Below are 22,768 nucleotides of genomic sequence, written 5' to 3' on the forward strand. Positions count from 1 at the left end.
CCCCTCCTCTTTTGCACCCAGCACTTCCTCCCCCGCCCGCCTCCCGGGACTCCATTTCCCAGCGGGCCTCATTGGCTCCGGCAGCCCCGCCCCTGTCGTCACCGCCAAAACCCGGAGTGGATTTTCGCTCCCTGCGCGCCAGCGGTGCACTGAGCATGCGCGACAGGACCCGGGGCCCGGCTGGTCGGGGACTCGGGGAGCGTGCGGTGCCCGCGCCGCCGGCGACCCCCTGCCTCTCTTGCGGCACTTTGAAGGCCCTGCCGCCCCTCCGGCCCACCCCGGTCCCTGCCCCCGAGCGGAGGCGTGCCAGCCCCTGCCCTGCCCTCACGTGCCGAGGCCGCTGCAGTGACCCCGCCCCCGGGCGGCGATGTGACCGGCCGGGCGTCCCAGCAGCGGGCCGGGCGCCGGGAGTGGGCGGCTCGGCGGCGCCGGGCTATGGCCCTGCGGCCGGCGCTGCTCGCCTCCGGGGGCCTGGAGCAGTGAGGGCTGCGAGCGAGGGACCGCGGCCCGCGCCATGGAGGGGGTGCTGTACAAGTGGACCAACTATCTGAGCGGTAAGTGGGGGCGCGCCGGGCGCCCGGTCCTTTGTCTGAGCAGCCGGGGGGCGACGTCGGACGCGCCTCCTGGGGGTCGGGGTCACGGCCCCTCCTGGGACCACGGAGACCTGTGCGGACCGGGGGTATTTCCACAAAGCGCTTCCCTCACCGGACCGTGTCCCCCAGGCTGCACGGACACGTTCCCTTGCGGGGTTGGGTGAGGGCAATAGCTGCCCTTGCACTTCCAAGGAAACCCAGGAAGTCCCGAGATTTGGGGGTGACCCGAGAGGCGCGGTGCCCGCGGGGGCATCGGGAGGGAGGCGCTGAATTCTGGCGAAGGAGCTGATCTTGCCTGGCCTGCAGATGGAGGGTTCAGATCAATGCTCGAAGTAACTTGTACTGCCCGGGGTGCAGGGGTGTGTGTCAGGGTAGGGGGGGGGGGCCCTTTTTAAGAAGAAGAGACCCCCGGGCAGGCACTTTCCTCCATCGCCATCAGAGTCGTCTGCGTGCAGACCTAGGCGCCAGCGCTCCATCGCAGCCGGTTCAGAGCGCCAGGGTTTGCACCAGGCGTTGGGCTTTCTCACTGAGCATCTCTTTTTGTTTCACAGACTCGGAAATTACCATAAAATCAATGCAAACATTAGCAGCTGTTTTCTTGCCCTGCTGAGCAGAACGGCTCAAAAATCGTAGCCCGCCCCTTTCCGATTTGTGGACTTGCTTCCTCCTTATCTTGAAAAGGTCATGCCTGTTCTTCAGCTGTGAATATGATTCAGAACAAGGTGCTGCTTCTTTTGGTTTGCTTGTTGTTTTTTCATTTGTGCGACCAGTTTTTAAATCAATGCCTTCTGTATGCCGGAAACTGTGCTAGGCGCTTTTTTTGGAATTATACTCTTTATTGTGGGAAATGAGCGAGGCGCTTTTCATTCTAATAGCCATGTGTGTGAAGCCAGAAGTAGCCCCGGGATCTCTTAGGGTCGAGGAGATACGTGTCCCGGTCCTTCCTGACGGGGCAGCCTTTTGAAGGCTGTGGTGCCTGGGTGCTCTGGGTGCTTTAGGGACGGATGTGTCCGGGAGGATGCGTTGGCAGGTGACTTTAATGAGGTTACGCAGCACAGCGAGTGCACCTGGTGGGTGTACCCAGAACCTGTTTTCTCTGCATAGTGAGGTTAGAAGTGCGTTTTTCTCCGAAAGTCCATGACCATTTGTGTGGCTTGTGTGTTTTCTGTCGTGTGCACACCTTGACGTGGGATGGATGCCTTGTGTCACATTTGAGTGGAGAAGTCAGGAAGTCAGTCTAGCAGCTGCTCCTTTGGATCCTTGGAGAGTGTTGTTGATTTCCTCACTACCTGCTCTGAGCTGGGCACAGAGTAAGCAGGTTGCACAAGACAGACACAGCCCTGCCTTCCTTGAGCTTACACCTTAACCAGGGGATTGGGGGCGGGGGGGGGGGGGGGGGGGGGCGGCGGGGGGGAGCGGGGAGACAGTCCTTGGTAAGTGCTTAGAAGCTTGCTCCAGGTGTGTGTCATTTGGGGAGAGGGGAAGAGGAGAGACTAGTCGGGTCATTGGGGAAGGCTCCTTTGAAGAAAAGATGTAAGAGAGCCTGAATGACCAGTTGAAGCTGGTAGGTGACCAGGCCAAGGCCGAGGTGCTGATGGAGGCCATAAGGAAGGACTTGCTCTGGTGCAGGGAATGTCAGCGTGAAGGCCTTAAAGCTAGGTAGAGGCCCGTGCGTTTGAGGAAACGAAAGAAGACCTGACCTGCATGGCTGGAGAGGGGAGAAGAGGGAGGCTCCAACAAGGGGTGGGGGGAGGCCTGATGATGTAGGGCCTCATCTGCTGGTTTAGACCTGTGGCATGATTGTGTGTGTGTGTGTGTGTGTGTGTGTGTGTGTAGAGAGAGAGAGAGAGAGAGAAGATTGTTTAAAAGCTTGAAGCTTACCTTGGCTCCATTTTTTGTATTTTGTCAGATAATGTAGTTATTTTGTGAGCTTCTCTTGCCTCCTAAATTAATAGGCATCAGTTATTAAAAGTTGAAAACATCATGCCCGGAGAATAACTTCCAAACTGCTTGCACGAGTATACCACTAAAATACAGAAAGGAAGAAAAGCCTCTTTTCCCTAATGTGCCACACATTCTCAGGCACCCTGTGCTCCTTCGGAGGAAAGGGTGGGAGAGGAAACTGCGACAGGTATTTTCTTCAGCAGTCCTGAGCCGTCCTGCCCTGTGAGCACCGGAACATCGGATGTTCTGGGATTTAGTGTCAAATCCTCTCTTTAAAAGACTAAATCTGCAACGAAAAGGGAATGGGTTAAACATTTCACAAACACCTCCATTGTGGGAGACATAGCAGCTAGGCACTGTGTGCTTGTAATTTGTATCTGACAAGCCCTGTGGTGTGCGGAGGGCTCTGCAGTGGCACATTAGGGAAGGAGTCAGGGACCTGAAGTCTCATAGCAGATCCATCACTGCTGCTGCCGTTTCTGAGCTTTCCTGTCTTCTTCCATAAAAGGACAAGACTTACTAGTTAATATATGTAAAGCTTTTACATGGATCCACTCGTTTAATCTTCACAACAGTTTTAGGAAGCAGTTGCCTTTTTTGTTCCCATTTTCCAGATGAAGACGTTGGGACTCGGAAAGGTAGAGGAAGTGGCCCAAGCTCACACAGTTAGTAAGTGGCTCCCGAGTTAGTGCTCCATTGCATAATGCGTTTAAAGGTCCTTCCTGCTCGATCATTATGTAAGTCTAGTTGATTCATAATGCACCTATATTTAAAGTACGTTGACCTAGAATAGCAGATTCTCCTTGGGGGTAGGAGGCGGGAGGAGTTCAGGAGGGAGGCAGATGGCCCAGTGTCGTTCATATGTTTTGTCACAAGGAGAATTTCTGAGCAGCTGTAAGCAGTCTCCTTTACCATTTTAGGTCCCTTTTCCCTGCCCACTCAGCAGATGTAAGAGCTGCTGCCATGAGCTCCCGCCAGCTGCAGGCGTCCAGGGCCCCTCCGGCAGGTTAGGGCACAAGCACATTGCAGCACCGCATTCCAAAAATAACAGAAGCTTGCATCATGCTGACCAGATGGTTGTCAGAGGAGCTGCTGTAATTTTGCTAACCCCCACCCCCAGGTGGAGGAAGGTGACCTGCCTGCACATGTTTGTGCGGTGGAAGCAATGTCCAGAGGAGATTCTCATGGTCTCACAACCACTGGTCAACCTTTTTAGTTGGTTTGTTTTTTAACATCTTTATTGCGATAATGATTCACCTATCATAAATTTAACGCATTTAAAATATGCTAGGTAGTGGGCTTTACTATATTTACATAGTGCAACCCTTGCCGTGGTCAATCCCCAAAAGAACTCAGTACCCGTTAGTAATCACTGTCTCCCCGCCGCCTCTTGCAACCACTCATCTGTTTGTATAAATTTGCTTATTCTGGACATTTCATATAAATGGAATCATACATTATGTGTTCTTTTGTGCCTGGCTTCTTTTACCTAGCATAATGTTTTTTGGATTCATCACTGTTGTAGCATGTTTCAGTACTTCATTCCTTTTTATTAACGAACTCTGTTCCGTTGTATGGAGATACCATATTTTCGTTTATCCATTCATCCACTGATGGACATTTGAGTTGCTCTATTTTTTATTTTTACTTTTTGGAGAACTTACAAACTTTTCCAAAGTGGCCGCACCATTTTACATTCTTATCAGAAATGAAAGAAGATGCCCATTTCTCTGCACCCTCACCCACACTTGGTATTGTCTGTCTTTTCTGTTATGTCCATCCCAGGGAGTGGAAGTGGATTTATGTTTCCCTAGTGACGGATGGCATGGATCATCTTCTCATGTGCTTTTTAGCCATTTGTATATCTTCTTTGGAGAAATGTCTGTGCACATCCTTTGCCCATTTGTTAATTGAGCTTATTTTTCCACTGTGGGATTGTAAGAGTTCGTTATTCTGGATATGAGTTCCTTATCTGATGTGATTTGCAAACATTTTTCTTATTCTGTAGATTGTATTTCACTTTCTTGATGGTATCACTTGAGGCACAAATGGTTTCAATTTTGATGTCCAGTTTATCATTTTTTTCTTTTATTTCGTGTGCTTTTAATGTCACATCTTAAGAAACCATTGCATAACAGAAGGTCATGAGGATTTACTCCTATGCTTTTTCTAAAAGTTTTTATAGTTTTATCTCTTATAAATTATGTAGGTCTGATCCATTTTTAATTAACTTTTGTGTGTGATATAAGGGTATATTCTTTGCTCGTAGATATCCAATGGTAAACTCCTTTATTCATGCTTCCATTGGCTGCATGGTCCAGTATATTTGAATGCCTAAGTGCTAAAGGTGGAGTCAGAAAGCCCGGAGTTGAAACCTCTGTGCTGCTACTTTCTAGTGCTGACACCTTGAACAAGTATTTAATCTCCCTGAGCCTCGGTGTTAAGGAGACAGTAAGAATAATAACCAACTAGGTTTGTTATAAATATGAAATGGAAAACATATGTACCTGCCTTGTACGTAGTTTACTTAAGGGTAAGTCAGTTGGATAGTTATTTAATGATGATGCCAGGAAAATTCAGTTTCTATGCATTGTCTGTAGCTCCTTGTGGCTTCTGCGAGTGTATGTGTTTGTAATTCCTTCAGTCCTCTTGGAAGTGGATGAGTGTAACTTATAAAGGAGAAGATGCACATAAACATTGAAATTTTGTCATTGACTCTGTAGTCTTAGGACAGTCATTTTTTTTGGATGAATGGTGATAACATCATGTAATTCTGTGTAGCACTGGTCTGTACATTTGTTTCCAACAAAAGCTAATTAATATTTGTAAAGGAACATAAGAGATGTAAGACTAGAGCCCCATTGGCACTCCATCACAAGCAGCACCGTCTCCCCATTGATTCTGATGTGTGATGACGTTGGAGATGTTAGGAGTCATCCATGGAGTCTTATGTCATTGAAGTGGTCTGTGGCCTGAAGAAGCCTGGAACCATAGTTCTCAGACTGTGCTCTCAGTGTTTAATCTTTACCACTTCCTGTAACCATTACTTTCATCTTGTTTAGATTTGAGCAAAAGTCAGCTAAATTCCATTAGGAATAGATTTGAGACAGGGAAAAAACAAGCAGGCAATGGAACTATTGTTGGACACAAGACAGATGAGTGAGACAGCAGGGAGGGTAAGTCCAAAAAAACACCATGATGCTTGGGCATTTCTCTTTCTGGATCCATTTCAAGTTGGAGAATGTGGCAGTACCAGGAGAGATGGAGAAGTGAATAATATCTATAGGGTTAGCCAGAGAGAGGCCTGACCTTTCTCAGTATTCCTATACATCAAAGGAAGCAAAATATCTGCTTGAGGATCTACTTCATGTCCTTCAGATAGAATTGTTCCTACGTAGTCCAAAACAAAATGATTCTGCCTTGATTTTTAAATACCAGGGGGAATGTTTTCAACAATTTACTTTTAACACCATCTAATAGTCCCCAGTCAGTCAATCATTCATTCATTCATTCATTCACATAAGCCTGAACATCAACATCTTACCAGACCCTGTGTGTGGGGTGTTGGGGATACTGTTTTGAGTAGACATAATTCTTGTTTTCAAGGGAGGTCATAGTCTATTGGAAATTTTACTCAACAATGAAAATACTTTTCAGCTAAATTCGTGATTTCAACCTTTAAGCTTTTATGTGGTTGCCCCGAGGCTGCGGCGTGACAAAGTTTAGAGGGATGACGTTGCACGTAACTGGTCTCTAGCTGCAGGTAGGTATCACCTGTCATTCTCTGATGTCTTTACTTGAATTAAAAGACAAGTTTCGGGCACCCCTGGCAGACTAGAATGTTAATAAAGTCATTGGTCACCCAGTTTGACATCACAGATATCCTGTTGTTTTTCTGCCTCTGCTGGCCAATATATACAGTTAGGATGGAGACCAGCCATTCAACTTCTAAGGCCGGTATAAGCAGCCAGAAACTAGGAGAGAAGAAAGTAAGAATAGGAGGAAGGTGTAAAACTGGTCAAAGGAGACAGGCATGCCTTTGTTAAGAAAAATGTAGAGAATCTTTTTCAGGAGTAGTCTGGGAAAATTTCTTGGAAGATGTGGGATCAAAGGGTAGGTGGAATTGGCCTGGACAGAAGCGGGAAGGAGCGGGAACAGAAGGGGCACTCAGTAAAGAAGCCAGCAGGACCAAATAGCAGAGTTCTTGTCTGAGAGGAGGAAGTACTGCAGTGTTGTTGGGATGGGGTTAGATTAGTGAGCCAAGCCAGCTCTGAGAGTTTAGAAATGGTACAGAAGGGAGTCACTCAGGGTTTCTAAGTAGGAAGAACACGCACATAGAAAAGTACATGGGGAAGATTCGGCTGGCTGAAACATGATAATGGAGGGGGGAAAGCTGAATTATGGGAGCAGGGGAGGAGGGAGGCATTATCTCCCACTCACAGATGAATACATTTAGGCTCACAAGATAAATAAGTAACTTAGACTCATACGGCAAATAAGTATTGAGCCAGGTCTGCCTGACTTCGTGTCCTTTCCATGACTTCATGCTCTATGTCCCAGTGTAGGCACAGTGGAATGCTGGGAATGACAGTGATTCACCTGGAGGGGAAGGGCCGAATTGACCTTCAGGTTTGGAGCTAGGCTGGTAGGAAGATGCAGGATTTGTTAAGAGAGATGTTATAGTCAGAAGGAAGATAACATGTTAAACCTTAGATACTCAGTTTAGTCCTTATCTCTCAGTTTATAAATTAAAAAATAATGCCCAGAGGAATTAAGTGACTAGGTGATGTGGTCAGGATGACACATCTGGATATTATGAGTTTGAACTTGAACCAAAGTTTCCTGACTCTGTTCTCTTGAGTAAGGTGTTAGTGGGACATATGAGAGGCATGGCCCAGAACAAATGAATATAACAAATAAATATCCAGTTCAGCAGCTGAAAGCACACAGGAGAGGTGACTTACTGCAGGCGCTAACAGTAGGTTCTGAGGAGAATTTGATGTAATATATTGTAACTGTAGTCTGTTCACCATCTGCATGCTGATTCCCCACTGGGCTGTCATTCTTTGAGGGCTGGGATCTTTTCTACAAATCGCCAAGCCTGGCAAATTATAAAGTGCTCAAAAAATGCTTTGTGAATTAATTAATGGTAAATGAAGAAACGTATCATTTAACGAGTGCTTGGTTATTATCTGTTACTGTTATGAGTCTCTTCTTCCCTGCTCCCCAGCTGCAGCAAACTTATAACCACCCGGCACAGTAGAAGAACCCAAGGCTTTGCTATCCACGCTCCTGTCTGGAGCTCCCCAGGGAGCTGAGCTGTGCGGGAGGGCTCTTAGGAGGTGGAGTATGGCTGAGCACCCAGGACTGGATAGTAGGGAACATCAAGGCTGTGGAGGTCAGGGGTCAATAATTATGCTTTGCTTCAATTAAAAACGGTAGGTTTCGCCCAGCCAGTGTGACTCAGTGGTTGAGCATCGACCCATGAACCAGGAGGTCACAGTTAAGAGCACATGCCCTGGTTTCAGGCTCCATTCCCAGTAGGGGGCATGCAGGAGGCAGTCGATCCTTGAGTCTCTCTCATCAATGGTGTTTCTCTCTTTCCTCCCTTCCTCTCTCTGAAATACATACAAAAACATAAAAAAATGCTTGAAAAAAAAGTGGTAGTTTTTTTCACTACTAACGTATGTATATAACATTGATAATACTATAACTATCATATAATGTATGAACTCAGTAACTATAATTTATAGTAAATAAATTAAGTCTTGACTCATCACTTCAGAAAGATCATCAATCCTATCAAGAAATTTAATCTCACTTTATTTTCTTGACACTAGTTACTTTCTTTTGAAATAGGTTTTTTAAAATAATTGAGTTTCCTGTTATTTTTATTAGATAGGGTTTTACAGGTTTTGAAAGCCAATAGCGACTACTAGAGATTATTAAGCTCGTGCTGTAAAACTATAGAAAAAGAAACTAAAGCCTAAAGAAGTTAGGGACATATTCACTCCTTCTGCTTCTCCCGTTCTATACCTGCTTAATTATGGTTATAATTTTTTACTCCTTGGGTTGACAAAAAAGCACCTTGCCTCCACCTTTTTCTTTACTTTTGGCTTACTTTTCTACAAATTGAATTAAATGGCCCCTTTCCGTGTTTTTCTGCATTCCAGCAGCATCTCATCATGGGTTTTTTAAAATTTACAGTGTGTGAATGTTGTCCTCCTATTCTGTTAAACAGTGAGATTGTAAACTGGTTTCCCCTAACACCTTGTTGGGAAAAGCTCTGAAGGAACTTGGATAGGTTTCCAGGCAGAGTGATGCACCCTGGCTGACATGTCACTGAGTGGGTACTCTACTTGTTGTTCTATTTAAGAGTGTCATCATTGGGCCAGGATGGAGGAAGCCCACTGCAGCCTCTTTTTCCACTGATTATAACTAAAAATTCTGAACAAAGTACTAAAAGCAATACTCTGATCATTCTGAAAAGTAAACCATAGCAGGCAGACTGGGAGGGAAGACAAAACTGGAATGACCAACATGATAAAGATGAACACTCTTGAAACAAATGAAAAGGTAAAGATTCTTGGAAGAAAAATGTGAACTATTTAAAAAGAATCAACTGGACATTTTAGAACTAAAAAGAATGGTATTTTAAATTTTAAAAACTCAGTAGGTGAGTTCAGTAGAATACATATGACACAGGAAAGAATTAGTGAACTTAAAGATAAATCAATAGAAATTATCCAGTCTGAAGAACAGAAAAAAAATGTGTGTGTCGGGGGTGGGGGTAGAAACGAGAAGGAAATCACAGGAATCTGTGGGACAGTAATGAAAGGTCTAACGTTCTGGCATTGGAGAAAGGAGAAGGCGAAAAGGAGAAAGACACTAGTAACGAAAAACTTCCCAAATTAGGTGAAAACTACAAATTTACAGATTAAAACTGCTCTGCAAATAAATGCCCACAAGCATCATAATGAAACTGCTGAAAACTTTAAAAATCTCAAAAGCAACAAGAGTACAAAGGCAATACATATAGGGAAACAATAATTTAAATATCTGGAATTGCTTATCAGAAAAAAATGGAGACCAGGAGACAGTGAAGTGCCGGAAAACCCTAGCTGCTGTAGCTAAGTGATTGGATGTGTCCCATTTACTGAAAGGGCTCTGGTTCAAGTCCCGGTCAGGGCGCATACCGAGATTGTTAATTGGAGCCCTGGTCTGGTGCATATGGGAGGCAACTGATGGATATTTCTCTCTCACATTGATGTTTCTCTCCCTCTCCCTTCCTCCTTCTCTAAAGTCATTTTTTAAAAAACATATTTAAGCCCAGCCCGTATGGCTTAGTGGTTGAGTGTCGACCTATGAACCAGGAGGTCATGGTTTGATTCTTAGGGCACATGCCCAGGGTTTTGGGCTCGATCCCCAGTGTGGGGTGTGCAGGAGGCAGCCAGTCAATGATTCTCTCTCATCATTGATGTTTCTATCTCTCTTTCCTCTCCCTTCCTCTCTCTGAAATTAATAAAAATATATTTTAAAAAACTATTTAATAAAGTGCTAAAAGCCGAAACTGGTTTGGCTCAGTGCATAGAGCGTCGGCCTGCGGACTGAAAGGTCCCAGGTTCGATTTCGGTCAAGGGCATGTACCTGGGTTACGGGCACATCCCCAGTAGGAGATGTGCAGGAGGCAGCTGATCGATGTTTCTCTCTCATCGATGTTTCTAACTCTCTATCTCTCTCCCTTCCTCTCTGTAAAAAATCAATAAAATATATAAAATAAAGAAATAAATAAATAAAGTGCTAAAAGAAAAGAAATGTCAACAGAGAATTCTATATTCAATGAAATGCTCTTCAAGAGTTAAGATAAAATAGCATCCTTAGATAAAAGAAAACTGTAATAAAGAAATATCTAAAGCAGTTCTTTAACCTGAAGGGAATGATACTCGGGGGAAACTTAAAACATCAGGGTAAGAAGAGCAACTCTGCCAAATTGAAAACAATGTTCTGTGTCTTTAACAGAAGTAAATTACAAGCCAATGACAGAAAGATGTGGAAATTCCCAAATATTAGAAAAATAAACAGTATCCTTCTAAGTAACCCATGGGTCAAAAAGGAAGTGTCTAAGAAAACTAGGAAATATTTTCCATTTAAAATGAGAACCCAACAGTGGTTGGCCTGGGGTAAAGTGTGGGGACAGGGCTTGACTACAAGGAGCAGCACAAGGGAATTTTGAGGGGAAGATAATGGGATTGTTCTGCATCTTGATCATTATGGTTGTTAGAGAGCTGTGTGCTTATCAAAACAACAACAACTCAGAACTATTATCCATAAAAGAAATGTTATTGTGTGTACATTTAAAAATAAATATTTTTTAAAAATTTAAGTGTTTTTTTTTTTTTAATGGTGTTTTTGGATGAGCTACTGGTCACAAAACTGAGTAAAAAGGGGAAGTGACAGTATGACTCACAAGTAAGCACTCTTGGTGTGGATCTTTAAAGGAATAAGAACATCTTTACATAGAAATTTTGATTTAAAAATCATGACTGATATGGATTGGAAAAGGAAGAACATATAGTGCAAGATTAGCATGAGTTAATCATTTTAGATTCAAATATAAGTTCATTGTTTTGAAGAAAATTGCACTTATTGAGAAAAACTAAATCTTGCAAATAGTTCCTGTTAATTCAGTAAAAGGCATTTGCACCATGTGAGAAAAGAATAAGCTTTGGAATAAAGTCCTCAAATCTTTAATTTCTTTGAATAATATTTCTAGTTTTCAGAGTATAAGATTAACACTTCTTTTATTAAGTTTATTCCTAAGTATTTAAATTATTGATGTTACCATAAATGGAATTATTTGCTTAATTTCATTTTCCAATTTTTCATTGCAGCTGTATAGGAATGCAGTTGATATTGTTACTGTCTTAATTAGCTAGCTAATATTAATAACAGGAAGGAGCAAAGAGAAGGCCAGCCATTATAAGTATGGTCATCTGGGCAGCTTCGAGAGGAAGCTGCAGTTTCACACTCCCCAGGAAACCACCAGTCCATTCCCCCCTCGGCAAATCACTGGGGGAAGGTGTCCAGCAAAGGGGAGGATGAGCATATGGGCAGTGAAGTCAGGGTGGCGAAGGGAAGACGCTTGTCTGTCAGTGGAGCCTGGGGAACCATGGGGTGGCTAGAGGGGTGAAGCCACTGCAAGTGTGTGAAATCCTGAAGGATTCATTGTTTGAGCTCCTAGTTAAAATCCCCAAAGTAACTTTCTCTATCTTTTTCCTTTTGCTTGCTTGCCCTTGCATTCACTTGCTCTGTGACTCATGCTGGTCTCCCATATGGCCCTAGAAGGCCCATGGCCCGTGGCCATGCAGACCCCACACGCAGTGGCCTGCAGCTGGGAACACAAGCTACCCATCTAGATGTTGGACTGGACTTCAGTATGCAGCAGGCTCTGGGCAGTGGCTTTGATTCTCACTCTGCTGAAGACAAAATGGGACTTCTTCTTTGGTGGGAAGAGGGAGGTGGACTTCGGAGGGAGACTCCCTTAATCTTATATCATCAATAAAGCTTTCCACAGTACCTCATCTGCCCATGGGGGCCTAGGGAATTCTTGTTCCCACAGCACCCCAAGACGCCCACTTCCACCAGTAACAGGTCGGGACATAGAAGGGACCCCATCGATAACAGTATTTGTGTATTGGTCTTATATCTTGCAACCTTGCCAAGCTTATTAAATTATTTTAATAATTTTTTTAGTGGATTACTTAGGCTTTGTTTATTTTTTAATATATAAGAGCATGTTTGCTAATAGAGGTAGATTTGCTTCTTCCTTTCCAATTTAGGTACCTTTTATTTCATTTTGAACTCCACTGCCCTGGCTAGAACCTGCCCTGATACTAGGGGAAAAGCACCCAGTGTTTTGTCATCTATATATATAAAAGTCTAAGCTACCGTTATGACCGGTTGACCGGTCGCTATGACACGCACTGACCACCAGGGGGCAGATGCTCAATGCAGGAGCTGCCCCTGGTGGTCAGTGCATTCCCACAGCCAACCTCCCACAGCCAGCCAACGTCCCATGGCCCCTCCCCACAGCCAGCCGGCTCTGATTAGCCCCAATTGCCAGCCAGGCCGAGGAACCCCACCCGTGCACGAATTCATGCTCCGGGCCTCTAGTTAAGTATAATGTTACCTGTGGGGTTTTGTAGATGCCTTTATCAGGTTGAAGAAGTTCCCTTCTGTTCCTAGCAGAGCATAAATTTGGCCTTACTCTGCCTTTTTGTTCTACTCGGGCCCACCTGGATTGGGTGATGCTCCTGCTCTGTGGGTCCATCTTTTTTATGCAGTTTTCTGATTCAAATGCTAATCTCTCCCAGAGACACCCTCACAGACACACCTAGAAATAATGTTTTTCCAGCTATTTAGTCATCAGCTAGCCCAGTCCAGTTGATACATAAAATTAATCGTCGTATACCAACTAAAGCAACTGCAGATGAACTTAATACAAGGATTAATGGTCTCTTCATCATCCATATCTCTTTTCTCATGTAATTAATTCATCGTTCCTGAGTTATGTGAGCTTCCCAGGACTGGACACCATGAAAGAACATCGTGTTGCAATACTACTCTGTACTCTCCACTGCTCTGTCTTTAAGTGACACTCATATGTAATGAGAAGGGGACTTCTGTGGTCTCTTCATGTACCTTCTGAAATTCGAGGAACTTTGTGATTTAAAGAAGTTTTTCTCAGTCATGGTTTTTGTAGTTACAATCTACAGCAAGCATGTCAAACTCAAAGGCTAACACGGCCCAAATAAACGAGGCATGCAAGTTTGATATCCTTGATCTACAGAAAGCAGTAACAATATATTGAACTTCCCCTAGCATGATTATAACTTTTAGGTAAACACTGAGCTGTTACAGGGAAGTTTTTGTTTCAATTACTATAATTGTTTACCAGCTACTTTCAGAACTTACTACAGCTGTACTTTATGTGGTGCTGAGGGGGAAGGGGAGGTAACATTTTTCAAATTCCTGTAAAATAAACCTAGTTTAGTACCACATTATTTTTCTAATTTTTAGACTTTTTTGGGAAAAATATGTTTTAATTGATTTGAGGAGAGAGGAAGGGGGGAGAGAGAAAGAGAGATATCAACTGAGACATGTGCCGTGACTGGGAATTAAACTGTAACCTCCTGGTTCATGGGTCGATGCTCAACTACTGAGTCACACCGGCTAGAAAATTTTTAGACTTTTTTCCTGCCCACATTTCAGTACTCTGAAATCAGGAAGCAGCCTAGCATCAATGTTTTATTACGGCTTAAGCAGGTTATTTTTTTCTTTCCTGTGACTTGTGAAATAATGATATATCTTAAATTCCTTAGTGTGTGGTGGTTAATATTATGTGTCAACTTGCCTGAGCCAGGAGGTGCTCAGACATTTGGCCAGACGTCGTCCTGGGTGTTATCTGTGAGGGTGTTTCTGGATGGGAATAACGTTTGAATTGGCAGATCCAGTAAAGCCGACTGCTTTCCCTAATGTGAATGGGTCTCATCCAATCAAAGACCTAAATAGAACAAAAAGGCTAAAAGGGGCACCCTTCCCGCCTGTGCTTGAGCTGAAACATTCATCTTTTCCTGCTTTCTGACTTGGACGGAAACATTGGTCCTTCTCGGGCCTCAAGCCTGCTATCATTTGGACTGGAATTACAGATCGGCCCTCCTGAGTCTCTAGCTTGCTGACTGCAGATCTTGGGATTTCTCAGCCTCCATCATTACACAAGCCAATTCTTTATAACAAATACGTAAATATAGAGACAGCGATAGAGAAATACATACATGCTATTGGTTCTGTTTCTCTGAAGAACCCTAATACAGATGGGGTTCTGAATTTAATAAAAATGCAGTAATTGAGGGTTTCCTCAATTTCTTCTCTAAATTCCTGGTGGTTGAACTGTATGTGAGAAGATCTACTCTTCTGTACAAGGTTAGTATTCTAGGACAGGGGTTTGGGGGTTATCATGCCATGGGTGTTGCAGTCTAGAGAGACACAGGTTTCTTCCCAAATCTGCTGTGTACTTCCTGTGTGACCTACCTCAGGTAGGTCTTTTAATCTACCTGGGATTGGTTTCCTTATCTGTAAAAGGAGCTGGTTGGATGAGGTCATTTCAAAGTCCTTTTCTATTCCTCAGGTAGGTCAGTTAATCCACCTGGAATTGGTTTCTTATCTATAAAATGTGCTGGTTGGACTAGGTGATTTCAAAGTTCTCTTCCACATCTCAGGAATTGTTTCTTCTGTCTCAGTAAGGGGAGGTGGCCTAAGATGTAAATAATTGGATTCTCTTGCACAGCTAAAACAGCAGCAGTAATGTCTGAATCCAGGCGTGCTGATTCTCTGCATCAAGACAGAGTCTGATGATCCATGTGATTTCCTGGGTTGTACTGTTTGTGCAAAGAACAGTGGCCTTCAAATTAGAGTTTCCATAGAATTTGTAGTCAAGGTCAGGAATCACCTTTTGAAATAAAAATTAATGAGTTGATCCCAAGAGAAAGAAAATAACAAGACCAGCATAAGCTATAGTTCTAGAAAGGATTACTTACCTTTGCTGAGAAAGGCTTGAACGGCAGGATATTTCAGTGACTGCTGTGAACTACTGGAGGGTGGGTGTTGAGAATTAGTATTAACCAGTTTTGTTTATGAAGGCGAGAGACATGGTAACTTGGCAGGCCTGAGTTTTCTGATCCTAGAAAAGCAGACAGGAGATTTGACTTTGGGTAGTGAACACACAATACAATATACAGATGATGTATTTTTGAGTTGTACCCTTGAAACCTATGTGATTTTATTAACCATTGTCATCCCAATAAATTTAATTAAAAAGTAAATATGAAAAAACACAAAGAGAAGCAGAGCCTCATGAAGTAAATAGTGAGTGGAACATTTTGACTGCCACCTAACTCCTGTGCTGAGCTTAGATTTGGTGTGACCCTTGAGCCTCGTGATTACATATGTATTGTCCCTGTACCATGATCTTAGGCTGGAGCGCCTCACGCATCTGTTATAACGTGATAAATTGACACCATTTTGACATTGATTGGTGTATTAGGCATCTGGTTTGTGTGAATCAATCCCCAAGGGATTGTACCTGAGCAGCCCCTGGGGCTCAGCCCAGAGCTTCTGCCACCTTCTTTGTGGCTGCTCCGGCCACATTCGAGTCCCAGGAAAGAAATATATCCCTAAAGGGCAATGGCATGTCAGAGAGAGAAAAGTACACCTGGCTGAGGAGGCTGACAGGTTGATGCAGAGATGCAGGGGTGACATTGAAGATCCAGCGCGAGGGAAGCTCAGAAGCAGGACAGCACAGGAATTTGCTTTGACTAGTGTACAGGTTTTGAAAGAGGACTGGATAAGATATCTATTGTGACCGAATATGGTCTGTCCCCCGAAATTCCCCAAAGTAAAGTGGTTAAGCCCTTGACTGTTTTAAGATTACTCCATTTCAGTGGCTCAATACTAACTAGTGAGCCAAAGTTAACTTCTCCTGGTGGTCATAGGGCCCTGGCAGGCTTACTAGCATCTGTATGATGTTGAAAGGGCAGCATAATCTTTTGCCTCATTTCTAAGTTTGGGATAATTTTCTTAACCAGAGGGTTAAGAAACAAGTGTGTGATCCTACAGGAAACAATTGCAAATCACAGATTATTAGTACTATATTCGGGGGAGAGGGGAATAAAAACCATCACTAATCCTATTACCTGGAGAATCAGTATTTGTTGCTGATCCTTCCAGACATTTTCTATGTTATGTGACTAAAAATATATGCCTCTGTGGGTCAATTTAATTTAATTTAATTTAATGTGATCAAACCTACAGGTCTTTCCTAACCTACGTCTCCCCTTAGTTTCCCCTGGAATGTCAGCTCCTTGGCGCTGGGACCACATCCTTCGTCAGGTCCTATCCTGTGCCCTGGGAGGCACCTCACACCAGGCAGTCGCTAAGACCACGCTCTTCTTCTGCTCTCAGGTTGGCAGCCCCGGTGGTTCCTTCTCTGTGGGGGGATATTATCCTATTACGATTCTCCTGAGGACGCCTGGAAAGGCTGCAAAGGGAGCATCCAGATGGCCGTCTGTGAGATTCAAGGTGAGAAGGCAAGGGCGGTGCAGGTTTAATTTTTCCTTCTGTCTCCCCTCCCCCCAAAATAAGAAAGCGCTGGTCTCTCCGCGCCTCTCTCTGCTTCTCCTATTGCAGACAAAAATACATAGTCTTATGTCCCAAAAGAAAGCTCTGCAGTAAGACCTAAAACTGCAGCCAATTTTTCCCAGGCAGTTGGTTAAGAGGTCATCAAAATGAATGAGAGCAGTGAGCCTGACCACACACCTAGTGCTCCTTCCTTAGTCACCTGCCCACCTGGGGCCAGTGGCTGTTTGCAAAGCTTATTTAAGTCTGTTCACTGCAGCATCTAACACTTCAAGTCACACGCACTTTCACCACCACCACATACTCAAAACCAGCAAATGCCAAACAGACCTACAGATAGCCTTCACCTCTTGGTTTTGGGAATCGTGAGATGTGGCTCAGAGCAGATTAGAAGAGAAAGACGAGAAGGGAATTTTGGGTTTGGGGGCTGGTGCATGGTGGGTAAAGGAGAGTGCAGGTTGCTTGTTTCTTCTTCTGAGGGCTCTGAGGGAATTCTCACACTTTTGATCTGACTTGGGAAGGGAAGGGGAAAAGGAAAGCATTGGGTTCTTGATCACTTTCCAGTAAAGCCAAGGAGATAGAGTGCCCTCTTTCTTGTTGGCATGCAAGCCATTTTGACTCAGAGCAGCATATTTCACACACGCGAGCCAAAAGAGAGATGCCCTCTCTATTCTGATAAAAGATCCTAAGGAGAATTGGATGATTGTTTTTTAGACCCGAATCTTGGTGTGATACCTTGGAGCCAGTTGCAGGGTTTTCCTCCTCATCAGCGGAGGCATCGGATGAGATAAACGAGCTAGGCGAGGTGGTAGGGGCTGGCATCCTCTCTTAGAAGCAGACTCCAGTGACCGGCACCAGCTGAGCTCAGGAATGTGGGTGGGTGGAGGCTACCCAGGTAGGGTTCTTCTGGGTTTCTGACCTCCCTCTGCTTTGCTCCAAGTGCATTCTGTAGATAACACGCGCATGGACCTGATCATCCCTGGGGAACAGTATTTCTACCTGAAAGCCAGAAGTGTGGCTGAGAGACAGCGGTGGCTGGTGGCCCTGGGGTCAGCCAAGGCTTGCCTGACCGACAGTAGGACCCAGAAGGAAAAAGGCAAGTACTGATTGTCCTCTGGTCTGAGAACCGTGGGAATCACCCACTGTCATCTCTGGGTCCCATATTTGTTACCTTGCTTCTGACCACCAACCAGCTTTTTGTGTCATGCAAATGATGCACAATGCAGTGGCATTTAAACTGTGGTCTCTATGAGCCAGGAGGTCACAGTTCCATTCCTGGCCAGGGCACATGCCTGGGGTGCAGGCCCAATTCCCAGTGGGAGGTATGCAGGAGGCAGCCAATCAATGATTCTCTCTCATCATTGATGTTTCTATCTCCCTCTCCCTCTCCCTTCCTCTCTGAAATCAATAAAAATATATATTTTTTAAAAATTAGTTAAGTGCAGCCTCACAGAAGCCATGGATGTCATGACCTTCAAAACTGGGACCCTGTCAACATTTTCAAATGCTGCCACTTCCCCCAAAAAGTCAAAGACTCTTGGCCTGGTAACTGGGAAAATACAGTATCCGGACCCCTGAAAGCACAGTCTCTATAGCAAACACAAGACCCAGCTTGTTCCAGGGCTTCATTTCTGTTGAGTGTGAACTGGCTCAGGCTTCATGCAATAACAGAGCTCTTCTACGTTTACTGGTACAACACCTAGGAGACCCCAATTCAAACATCAATAGGCTTTATAGAAACAGGTTTTAAAGGACCACTGATAACTAAAGGAATGAACCATATATTTCTCTGTATGAAAAACATAAGAGGCTTTTCTATATAATAAATCAGCTCTAAATGCAAAAACAAACAAACAACCCTGGTCTCTATCCAACGCTCAGGATGTCAGAGCAGAAAGAGTGCAGGCTTTGGAGCCAGATACAAGTGGATGCAAATCATGGCTTTGCAGGTAGGTTCCTGGCTTTGTGACCTTGGCCCAGGTCACTTAATCCCTCTGAGCCTCAGTTTCCTAATATTTTACAAAGAGGAAATGACCTACATTAGGATCACCACAAGAATTAGTGAGCCTGAAGCCCCGTGGCACCCTGTCTGGCAGAGTTCCCCTTCGGTAAAGAGTAGCTGAGTCAGAGAAGCCTTGGACCAGGGTGCTTCCTGCAGTGACACCTGCTTACCCCCCCATCCCTGGGGTGGGATGGATGCTTAATTGTCAGGTTGCTGCTGCTCAGTGCTCATTAACTCGCCATCATTAGGTCTGAGAAGCAGGCCACAACTTTCTTTCTGGACTGGGTCACGCATATGCCAGGGCTCACTGCCTGAGCCCTCATCACCCCCTGGCCCCATATACACCTGGAGAGATTGTGGGAGGAAGAGGGCCTCTGGGAAAAGTGTTTCAGGAAACCTTTCTCATGACAGATGTGGCAGATGTGCTTAACTCTTCCAGTAGACGCAGAAAAGTGGCCGCTTTGTTGGTGCTTTTGATGCTAAATCGGGAGTAAATTCTAGACAGTCAGCTTTGACTCAGATCCGGTGGGAACGTGCAGCATTTTTATGGAGGAGGAAACAGGCCGTAATGATATTTGCTGAGCCCTCAGCACCAGGGTGGCTGGAGTGCCGAGCTAATAAGGGAGCAGCAGGTGCACAGAGGGTGCTATTAGCCGTGACAGGCAGCGTGCTGGACCAGTCCTCAGAATTAATGAGCCGCCTCATTAGTGGTAATTGCACGTTACAGAACACCGTTTCCCAGTTCTGTGCACTGTGGTCGCAGGCAGAGGGCTGTGGCCCCATTTTACACACAGGAAAACTGTGTTAGAACTGAGGCTAGAACTCTGAACCTGGACCCTGCTCCCAATTCTGACACGTGTGGGTCAGGAGTATGCTGTCTCCTTCTCCCTGTACTGCTGATCAGGCCATATGCTGGCTCAAGAAATAATGTGGATTATTTCCCAAGTCTGGCCATCTCCTCTTTTGTTTTCCTTGCTCCCATATCTTCACCTACACCCTGTCTGTAAGCCATACTATAAACACCTGACTTCAGACCTAGGTTATATATTCCATGATCTGTAGAGTATGCTAACTAGTACATTGTGTATTCATTCTGATAATGACATGCATTGTCATCATTTTGTTATGTAGAGTTTGCTGAAAACACTGAAAACTTGAAAACCAAAATGTCAGAACTAAGACTCTACTGTGACCTCCTTGTTCAGCAAGTGGGAAAAACGAAAGAAGTGACCACAACTGGCGCGTCCAGTTCTGAGGTAAAATATTACTGCTCTCAGCCGCCTGCGAAGTCGCACCCGACATTGCTTATAGGTGATGCTTACTCTCACTTTATCCCTGAATCTTGGATTTTACTGTTTTTCAGAGAAGATAAAATAAAATTTAACAGAGAGAACAGTTCTGTGCATTTCAGCCTATGGATGCATATAGCTTTCCTTCCTAGGATGAATTCGGGATTAATTAAGTAATTGCTAACATTTGGACCTGCCTGTTTTGTGCACGACACTGCTGGATAAGGGAAGGAGAGAGGCACCAAAAAAAAAACCCATTTCAGCTCTGTTCTTGGGATGTTTATAGTCTAGAACAGTGACTCTCAACCCAGAGCAGTGGTGCGTGCCCCTCAGGAGACATCTGGTAATGTCTGCGATGTTTTTCTGAGAGAGCCCAGCAGAGAGACTTGGTTAAGTTTTTGGTTTTCTGACATGAGGTGTAACATGAGGGACTCCATCTTGGGCCCAGTCTGGTTGCTTTAACACTACTAGGATGTGGTCACTGCACTCTCGAGTCAGGATGTGACCTCAGTTTCTGAACAACACATTAATGTCAATATCCAGAGGAAAAACACACTGAACAAGTAAAATAACTTGGAGAGAAAAAATGATTAGATATTCAGAAGAATTCAGTTGCTGAAACCTGAGACTCATCTGAAGGGAAAGCCAGAAAATCCATTCTGAAAGCCAACAGTGCGTTATCTGTGGTCTCTAATGCTTCTGTTTTAGAACCTCATTTTCACTCAGGCCATGGGAGACGTTTCTCCAATGACCCCACCGGTCTGCAATCTCTGCGATCCCTGTGTCACGTCTGCCACCCCTGAGGACTGGAAACAGGGCCCTGTGCCCAGCACCTGGCACGGTGCTGGCATAGAGTGTTGTGGAGTTGAATGAAGTTGTTGCTCTCGGCTGGAGCAGTAGGTGACTGTGAAGGGTCAGATTGAGGGTACGGCTCGTGTGTGGTCAGTAGATAAGTTGGACTCAGTCTTGTTATTTTATTTTATAACTGATGTACATGTTTGTCCTGCAGAATAGATGGGAATGGTATTATTATGGTTGTGGATAAAAACCTCTCAGGACATTCCGCAATTGGGCTGCTGCTTTTTCGAAAGGTAAAGGAGTCTTCCACTCTGCTTGTTTGGTAGGAGGGAATCGATGTGGGAACTCTGCTGAAATCAACGTGCAATACTTTTCTGAAGACTTTGGAGGAATGCATGCAGATTGCAAACGCAGCCTTCACCTCGGAGCTGCTCTGTCACACTCCCCCAGGGTCGCCGCAGCTGGCCACGCTCAAGTCCAGCAAGGTGAGAGCCCGCTCTGCTCGGCGGTGGCAGCGGGGCTAAAGAAAAGTTGAAACGTTAAGAAAGTGATGTACTGAGCTATGGTCTCCATTACTCTTTGGTGGCAGATAAAGACTTTTTTAGTGGACTTTTCTTTATGTCCACTTTTATATCTGCCCGCAGTTCCCCGAGTCCAGTCAGTTATTTTTGGCAGTTTCACCACCTAAACTTGTCTCTGTAGCCAGCCTCTTCTCTCCAGCCTCCTTGTCCAGTGAGCCTCCCTGAGATTTGTGGTAGCTTTCTCACAGTCACCTTCAGCCTGATCCTTCCAGGCAGCTGGCCAGTAGTTCTTTTCATGTGGTGTAAATTGGACCACTCTACCAAGCCTTTCAGGGGCTCCCTCATTGCCTGCAGGGCAAAGTCAGAACTTCTTGGCCCCTTCCCACATCCCCGGCCACTTTGGCTGTCATTACCTGGCTCAACCGTGCTAACTGCTTGTAGCTCCCCCCATCTCGGTGCCATTTCCCAGTGCCAAGAAGGCCTTTCCCCTGTCTTTCTTGGTTAGCTCTGATCCATCCCTCAAGATTTAATCTCTTCTTCCCTGAGTCCCTAAATTGGGCTGAGAACTCCTCTGCACACCTTCATTTTAACCTTACTCTACAGTGCAGTTACCTTAAGGCAGTGGTTCTCAACCTTCCTAATGCTGTGACCCTTTAATATAGTTCCTCATGTTGTGGTGACCCCCAACCATAAAATTATTTTCGTTGCTACTTCATAACTGTAATTTTGATACTGTTATGAATCGTAATGTAAATATCTGATATGCAGGATGTATTTTCATTGTTACAAATTGAACATAATTAAAGCATAGTGATTAATCACAAAAACAATATGTAATTATATATGTGTTTTCTGATGGTCTTAGGTGACCCCTGTGAAAGGGTCGTTGGACCCCCAAAGGGGTCGCGACCCACAGGTTGAGAACCGCTGCTTTAAGGGCAGGAACCCCATACTGTTAATACAGTACCGCATCAAAGTTTGATATTTGTTAATGTTTAATGAGAATAACTGAAATTATAAGGAAGTAAACCACCAAGGGTTTGGCTCTGATAATTAGGCCCTTCAAAAGGCCACCTTCCTTTTCCTTAGAAATTTGGGTACCTTATTTGAATAAATATGAAGGGCTGGTTGGGAAGAATGACTCCCTTCTTTTAGGAGGATCTAAAATTGTTCTAAAACCGGGGCACTGCATGTGAAGGTCATATTTATCACTTTCATATGTGACAAAACTAAAAATGCTCTGTTGGAAGTTTAACATGTAAACGTTCATCTCTTTGCTTCTTTTAAAGATGAAACATCCTATTGTACCGATTCATAATTCATTGGAAAGGTACAGTAACTTCTTTGTTTTTTTCTTCTTTCTAAAAGTAAAAAAGATATTGTTATTCCTTGTTTTTTTAAAAATAAGGATATTTTGATCATACGATG

At 44.5% G+C, this 22,768-nt stretch overlaps 1 protein-coding gene across 7 annotated transcripts in view; it reads left to right on the forward strand.

Moving 5' to 3' along the window:
- The first annotated feature begins 413 nt into the window (after positions 1 to 413).
- The window catches only part of PLEKHA8 (pleckstrin homology domain containing A8), a 66,846-nt gene continuing 44,491 nt past the window's right edge, over positions 414 to 22,768 (forward strand). For 3 of the 7 annotated variants that reach the window (XM_070424505.1, XM_070424507.1, XM_070424503.1), the window contains exons 1-6: positions 414 to 554; positions 16,557 to 16,673; positions 17,671 to 17,826; positions 19,864 to 19,988; positions 21,146 to 21,304; positions 22,630 to 22,670. In XM_070424505.1, the coding sequence (XP_070280606.1) occupies positions 515 to 554; positions 16,557 to 16,673; positions 17,671 to 17,826; positions 19,864 to 19,988; positions 21,146 to 21,304; positions 22,630 to 22,670 (638 nt within the window). In that variant the 5' untranslated portion in view covers positions 414 to 514. Of the gene's footprint in view, positions 555 to 3,231; positions 3,275 to 16,556; positions 16,674 to 17,670; positions 17,827 to 19,863; positions 19,989 to 21,145; positions 21,305 to 22,629; positions 22,671 to 22,768 lie in introns of those variants that run through there. The other 4 variants (XM_070424510.1, XM_070424508.1, XM_070424509.1 and 1 more) reach the window with 2 other exon arrangements.

This window comes from Myotis yumanensis, unplaced genomic scaffold, assembly GCF_028538775.1.
Source record: "Myotis yumanensis isolate MYYU_CA2020_CCGP unplaced genomic scaffold, mMyoYum1.0.hap1 SCAF_9, whole genome shotgun sequence".
NCBI lineage: Eukaryota > Metazoa > Chordata > Mammalia > Chiroptera > Vespertilionidae > Myotis > Myotis yumanensis.